Raw genomic sequence first — 7,292 nt, 5'->3', positions numbered from 1 at the left:
CTAAATCTACATAAATAATGAACATTCATATAATAATTATTCAATTGTTTATTCATATCTATTCTGAATTCATATTAAATATAAATCTAAATTTAATTCATATTAAATATAATTTTAAATTTATAACATTAAAAATATTAAATATATGAAAAATAGATTAAATACCTGAATTCGTAATTTGAATTGTTATATCTATCCACGTAATATACATATTCCAAACTCTCACCCTCCACATTTGACCTCTCATCAACTCTCTTTTGTTTACATTTCACTTGGTTTTTTATATAATCCAATCCCCCGACTCATTCGTAAATATAAAATTTAATTTTTCAATTCTTTATTCCCATTCGTAAAACCAATAATATTTTTTCAAAAGAATTTGTTTGGAAAAACCTCAACTACTACTATGCAAAAAACAAGCACGCGATTGATCTCAAAAGCGTTGAAATCGTGTTAACTGATCGGTTGGGAAGTGTTTCTCTTGTTTTTGTTCATATTCATCTCTCCCCCGCTCCCCTTTAACCTTCAAAAAAGAAAACCCAGAAAAGTTATAGCAAGTAAAGCAAGTTAATGAAGTCGCCGGCGTCGTTTCACTCGTTCGGGAGTAGTAGTAATTACAGCCGTTCATTTGACTTGCCGGAGGACTATGATGGCAGTGATGAGTACGGCGTTGGTGGAGCAATGTTGCCTATTTTCCTCAGCGATTTACAGAGGAATAACGGGCAAGAACTCGTCGAAGTCACGCTGGAGCTGGAGAACGACTCCATTGTGTTCTGTAGCGTGGCGCCGCCGCCTCCGGGTACTCCTTCGATTGTTCCGGACGAGAGGGAGGCCTCGGTGGCTGGTTCGTCGGGAATTTTAGCTAGAAGCCTATCGGCGACATCGAGGATACGGAGGAAGTTCGCTTGGTTGAAGTCGGGATCGTCGTCGAGAGCTTCGTCGACGGTGGATAACGATCAGGACCGTCGGATCACGGCTCGCGACGAGAGGAGGATCAAGGCGAAGCTCCAACGAACGAAATCGAGCGCCGAGCGAGCGTTGAAAGGGCTGAGGTTCATCAGCAGGAACACCGGTGCAAATGACGCGGAGGAGATGTGGAAACGAGTTGAGTCGAGGTTCCAGACGTTAGCTAAAGACGGATTCCTTGCGAGAGAAGATTTCGGTGAATGCATAGGTCCGTACTATACAATCTCCGTTCCTCTGTTTGGCAACTAAGAAAATAATTAAAAAATTTCAAAATTCCTTTTCTCCATTAACGTAGGCATGGTGGATTCAAAGGATTTCGCAGTCGGCATATTCGATGCACTAGCGAGAAGAAGAAGACAGAGAATCCAGAAAATCACAAAAGAAGAGCTTCGCGATTTTTGGTTACAGATATCAGATCAGAGCTTCGACGCGCGTCTTCAGATTTTCTTCGACATGTTAGTTTTTTTTTCTTTCTTTTTCAGTTTTTGGGTTAATTACACAAAAAAACCCTAGAGAAATTTGAATTATCCTAAACTTCAAATCGAAATATCGCTCTAATCGAGTTTGTTAATTTAACTATGAGTTTTTGTATTAAATGTTAGATCATCAGATATAATTGAACTATATTTAATGGTTATTAAATTTATCAAATTGTTATAAATGATCATTGTAGTGTTATAAAAAATGTAATAGTTCAATAAATTAAATGATAATTTTATATTTTTTGAAAGTTCAGGGATTAAAATGATCATTTAGCACAATCCAATGACTTTTGGTGTACTTTATCCTCTAACTAGAGAGTCATTCGAAATATTTTGAAGTTTATAGTAAATTTAAATTTTATCTCTAGTATGGTGACTTCGGTTGAAGTTAACCCTTTTTTAACGGTTCATTTCCCGCGAAAAGAACTACAGCGATTTTGATCGGCGAAGAGCGATCTTTGAATTTGATTGGTTGAGAGCAGTAATTATGAGTAGTTACGTGAAGCGCCTGATTTTTGCCACTGAACAAAAACGCTAACGAGAGCCAAAAACGCAGAGTTTTGTTTTAATTAATTAATTAATTAATTAATTAATTTTTGTTGATTAAATTCTCTTGCTGGATTTTCTTTTTCTTTTTGGTCTGTCCTTTGATTATTTTAATCAATTTTTATAGGGCTGACAGCAATGAAGATGGTAGAATCACAAGGGAAGAAGTACAAGAGGTAATCAAATGATCGATCTTTATTTACATTTTATCCTTCAATTGATATTTTTTTCATAATTTAGTCCTTCCGTTTTTTCAATTTCTGAATTTAGATTTTTAAATCATCTTGAAGGTGTGTCATAATCTTATAGTGTTAAATTATCAAAAGGGTTAAAATGAAAAAAAATATATCAAATTCAAAGATTAATATGGACCAAAAAATTAAGACCACGTTAGAAAAAACTGCCAAATTCAAGGACGAAAGGTTATTTTATCTATTTTTAAAGAAAATGATTGCAAAATTCGTCAATTGTGTAAAAAAGGCAAAATTCAATTACTTTCAAGTTTGGGTTAAATATTTTAAAGTCAATGTCTTTGGTGGTGGTGGTGTTTATTTGTTGGGTTATATTCTTTTTCTTTTTAAAATTCAGCTCATAATGCTGAGTGCTTCAGCCAACAAGTTATCCAAGCTGAAAGAACAAGCTGAAGAGTATGCTTCACTTATCATGGAAGAACTAGATCCCGAGAATTTTGGGTACATTGAGGTAAATTGTTTAATCATGGTTTTAGTTATTTTATTATTTGGCCCCTCTGCTTTTATAATATTAGTAATAGGTATAAATCAATAACATCATCAGATGATCGGAGATTTCTTTTATTATTATTTAGTCACATAATCAAGTCAGATGATAATTTAACTGATATGTAAAATTCTTTTAAAATATCCTTATCATCAATAACTAAGCATGTGTAATTTTGGGGTTCACTTCAGTTATGGCAATTGGAAACTCTACTCTTACAAAGGGATACATACATGAACTACAGCAGACCACTTAGCACAGCGAGTGTAGGTTGGAGTCAGAACCTAAGTTCTCTCAGACCCAAAAACATGTTCCGAAGAGTTTGCTTTAAACTCCGGTGTTTGCTATTGGAAAACTGGAGAAGGGGATGGATTTTGTTGCTTTGGATAATGGCAATGGCTACCCTTTTCGTATGGAAATTCATGCAGTACAGAAACAGGGCTGCATTTCAAGTCATGGGGTATTGTTTATGTACCGCCAAAGGTGCTGCCGAGACACTCAAGCTCAACATGGCTTTGGTTCTTCTACCTGTTTGTCGAAACACATTGACCTGGCTTCGTTCGACCGGAGCAAGATCCTTCGTCCCTTTCGACGACAGCATTAATTTCCACAAGGTATGAATCAGGGTTTACAGTTTAGTTATATGAACTTCGTTGATTGAAAGTTTAAACTTGTTTAGTAATGATCTGTTTTGAACAGACAATTGCGTGTGCAATAGCCTTTGGGGTCTTGGTTCATGCAGGAAGCCATTTAGCTTGTGATTTCATCCGCCTGACCGATGCCCCTCCCGAGAAATTCGCTCTCATAGCCTCTGATTTCAGTCACGGCAAGCGACCGACGTATACGGAGCTTTTGATCGGTATTCTAGGCGTGACGGGGATCGCCATGGTGATTCTCATGGCCATTGCATTTATATTAGCGACGAGTCACTTCCGGAAGAACGTTCTGCGATTCCCTGCACCGTTCAATAGATTGACAGGATTCAATGCTTTCTGGTACTCTCATCACCTTCTAGGTCTCGTGTACATTTTGCTGGTGATCCATGGGACATTCTTGTACTTGGCACATCAGTGGTATCAGAGATCGGTAAGAACTTCGACATCATAATTTGCTTTAGGTTAATGCCAAAAAAAATCCCAACTTGACCTAGTATTAACTATGTTGGTGTTTGCAGACATGGATGTACATTTGTGTTCCATTGCTGCTTTACATAGGGGAGCGTAGTGTAAGAACAAGTAGAGCAGAACATTATTCAGTAAAAATATTAAAGGTAAATTTTAGTTGTTTCCTTTACAAATTCTAGCCTTTAGCTAAATTCGGTAACCATTCGAGTTTGATGCGCAGGTTTCAGTACTACCCGGAAATGTCTTCAGCATCGTCATGTCGAAACCGCAAGGATTCAAGTACAAAAGTGGGCAGTACATATTCTTACAGTGTCCATCAATCTCCCCATTTGAATGGTATGTCCAGATCTTTGTTTCAGGAACATTTTTATACTTTCTTTTGGCACATCGAACTAACACTAAATTCATTTCAGGCATCCATTTTCTATTACCTCGGCACCAGGAGACGAGTATCTTAGCGTTCATATCCGGACGGTTGGAGACTGGACTCGGGAACTGAAACGGGTTTTCACCCAAGTTAACGACTCGCCTTTTGTCATTGGCCGAGCTAGATTCGGTGGCCTTGGATATATTGATCACAACTGGTATAAACTACTCTAGTGAGAAAAAAAAATATTCTTCTTATATTCAAATCCGACGAGTATTAACGCAACGTGCTTCACCTGTGCAGCCAACCTAAGTTACTCGTCGATGGTCCGTACGGGGCTCCGGCACAAGACTACCGGAATTATGATGTTCTCCTCCTCGTGGGTCTAGGAATCGGAGCTACCCCTTTCATAAGCATCCTTAGAGATCTCTTAAACAACTCAAGACCAGAAGACCAAATGGTACATAACATACACATATTCATGACTCAAACTACTTTTCTATTAGGACTATTAAGTACTTATTCCGGGTGATTTCTTGGTATATAGGATACAACAGAAATGAGTAGATCAGATGATAGCTGGAACAGTCTAGCGTCTTCGAATTACACGGCGAATTCAAGTTTGTCTGTCAGTGGAAAGAAGAAGTCACCGAGGACTCAAAACGCTCATTTCTACTGGGTCACAAGGGAACCAGGGTCATTCGAATGGTTTAAAGGAGTAATGGATGAAGTTGCAGAAATGGACCACAAAGTAAATGACATTTTCTTTTCTCACTTGAATATGCTTCCGAAAATTGATTATGTTAAATAACAACTTTAGTCCTTGTTATTTCTCAAAACTTGAAAAACAGGGTCAAATCGAGCTGCACAACTACCTGACAAGTGTTTATGAAGAAGGGGATGCAAGATCAACCTTGATAACTATGGTCCAAGCTTTAAACCATGCTAAACATGGTGTTGACATCTTATCAGGCACCAGGGTAATGATTTTTTCTTAAAATTAATAACGGAATTACAAAATTTAGATTATGATGTCCACGAGACTCCACCCGTACCCGAAAAAGTCATCTTCAATTACCATTTCTTTAGTTTACCAGTTGCTTTAGATCATTGAAATGTGGAGAGCATGTCATTGGTATTAGATTCTCTTCATTGTCAAACTCAACAACTATAAAATTTTCCTCCCGTCATTTTCTCACCTACCAAACAACCATTTTTTTCCCAAAAAAAGGCGCCAAATATTGAATTATTATTTAATCATTTGCTTCACAGGTAAGGACTCATTTTGCAAGGCCCAACTGGAAAGAAGTCTTCAGAAAAATAGCTTCAAAACATCCTCATGCCACAGTAGGTAAGTACTTTTCTAACCTACTACGAACTCTTAAAATACAGCATCAAATGGCTGTACGCTACCAACTAATGAAGATAATATATATATATATATATATATGTATACATAATTGTGTATGTGCATACAATATTTATGACCTTTCGGCTTAACTCACAGCTGTCATATTTTTATTTGAATTAATGGAAGAGAATCAAAATAGTAATGATAAAAATAAAAATAAAAAGAATACGGAAGACTTTTGATATGAATCAAGAACATGCTTAGCTTCATACTAGAAATGGTCTAATTATTGTTTTAGTCTTTCTAATGGGTTGGAATTAGGGATGGATACGAGACAAGATAAGTTATTTTTAAGCGTCGATATTATTACTTGTTAATTGATAACAATATTAACGGTTTTATAAAAATTCATATCATCATTTTAACCATAATAGTTAAAACTATTATCTATTCGGATCTATAGATAGTATTATTAAATTAAGGGTAAACTACACATTTAGTACTTCAATTATTACTTTTATTTTGTTTAGATCAGCCAACTATTTTTTATTTTAAAATCACGCATAACGTTATATTTTGGTCACACACCATTAAAAAATTAACGATGATGTTGATGTGTCACCATAAGATAACGTCATGTCATCATTAATTTTTTTTAAAATGTCACATCACCAGTTCTATTGATTTTTTAACAACAGGTGACCAAAATGAGATCAAAATGTCTCGTTAGATATGATTTTGAAAAAAATAATAGTTGAGTGACCAAAACAAATAAAAGTGATAGTTGAGGTACTAAACATATAATTTACCCTTAAAAGAAAGATGAAAATAACTTTTTTATATTAAAAAACTGCAGGAGTGTTCTACTGTGGGATGCCAATGTTGGCAAAGGAATTGAAGAAGCTATCAAGTGAACTGAGTCACAAGACATCGACAAGGTTCGAGTTCCATAAGGAATATTTCTGAGTTTTCCCCAATTGCATCAATGGAAGTACATACATGTCAACCTGCTTATTCGTTTTTGTAACTAATTCATATAGTATTCAAAGAAAATATAGGCTGAGATATATAAACATATTGTATTTTATAATTATTATTAAAATAAATATTTATAATTGTATCCGTGTTTGACATTAACGTTGAACACATATTTAAATATAAATGTAAGTATACACTTTCAATTATATTATATGTACTTAACACTCTTTTTTTGAATTCTGAGTAATTGTAAATGTAATACATATGTATAGCATTTAAATATAATCATTCTTCGCGATAAATTTTAAATTTTAATACTTTGTGTTCACATTAATAATCATAATATTAGATTTGAATCCTTGGAATAAGGTTTGAGATTCATATTCTGATATTTTGAATGATGTAAACGGGATTAGGAAAATTAATTTTATAATAAACTTCTATAACATTTAGTCTAAATTAATCAATCGATAAATCAAATATTAACTATGTTTGCAACCAAGTGTCGCTTTGGTATATTAGTTAAGGCGTGTACCTGCTAAGTACATGGGTTTTGCCCGCGAGAGTTCGAATCTCTAGGCGACGACTAGTTTGAGATTCATTTTCACCCCACGTGACTTAGCCCAAACCACTGTAAAAGTCAGCTTGGCCCTTGCCCGCAAAGTGTCGAGCTACTTGACGACCACCGTGACGACATCGGGGGGAAGACTAGAAGGGAGCAAGCAGCACTGACTGTGTGG

General features: G+C 35.5%; 1 protein-coding gene across 2 annotated transcripts; it reads left to right on the top strand.

The window, feature by feature from the left end:
- The first annotated feature begins 379 nt into the window (after positions 1 to 379).
- On the top strand, positions 380 to 6,656 carry LOC120149913 (respiratory burst oxidase homolog protein E-like). Of its 2 annotated transcripts, XM_039162620.1 has the most exons (14): positions 380 to 1,174; positions 1,262 to 1,421; positions 2,122 to 2,170; positions 2,583 to 2,696; positions 2,924 to 3,346; positions 3,432 to 3,818; positions 3,907 to 4,002; positions 4,077 to 4,192; positions 4,270 to 4,440; positions 4,527 to 4,683; positions 4,771 to 4,974; positions 5,075 to 5,203; positions 5,496 to 5,574; positions 6,431 to 6,656. In XM_039162620.1, exons 1-14 carry the CDS (start codon positions 571 to 573, stop codon positions 6,538 to 6,540), a joined length of 2,799 nt encoding a protein of 932 aa, XP_039018551.1. In that variant the 5' UTR covers positions 380 to 570; the 3' UTR covers positions 6,541 to 6,656. The 2 variants fall into 2 exon arrangements, with proteins under 2 accessions (XP_039018551.1, XP_039018552.1); XM_039162621.1 differs by lacking the exons at positions 5,075 to 5,203; positions 5,496 to 5,574; positions 6,431 to 6,656 and having other exon boundaries at positions 4,527 to 4,692; positions 4,776 to 4,932.
- The last annotated feature ends 636 nt before the right edge of the window (positions 6,657 to 7,292 follow it).

Source organism: Hibiscus syriacus, unplaced genomic scaffold (genome assembly GCF_006381635.1).
Source record: "Hibiscus syriacus cultivar Baekdansim isolate YM2019G1 unplaced genomic scaffold, ASM638163v2 tig00111013_pilon, whole genome shotgun sequence".
In the NCBI taxonomy this organism is placed as follows: Eukaryota; Viridiplantae; Streptophyta; class Magnoliopsida; order Malvales; family Malvaceae; genus Hibiscus; species Hibiscus syriacus.
Note: the sequence above shows the minus strand (reverse complement) of the source record. Positions and strands in the feature narration are given on the sequence as shown.

Coding starts and splice junctions, on each gene's coding strand:
- LOC120149913 (XM_039162620.1), top strand. CDS start 571: ATGAAGTCGCCGGCGTCGTTTCACTCGTTCGGGAGTAGTAGTAATTAC. Junction 3,347..3,431: donor ACAGCATTAATTTCCACAAG/GTATGAATCAGG, acceptor TGTTTTGAACAG/ACAATTGCGTGTGCAATAGC. Junction 3,819..3,906: donor ATCAGTGGTATCAGAGATCG/GTAAGAACTTCG, acceptor TGGTGTTTGCAG/ACATGGATGTACATTTGTGT.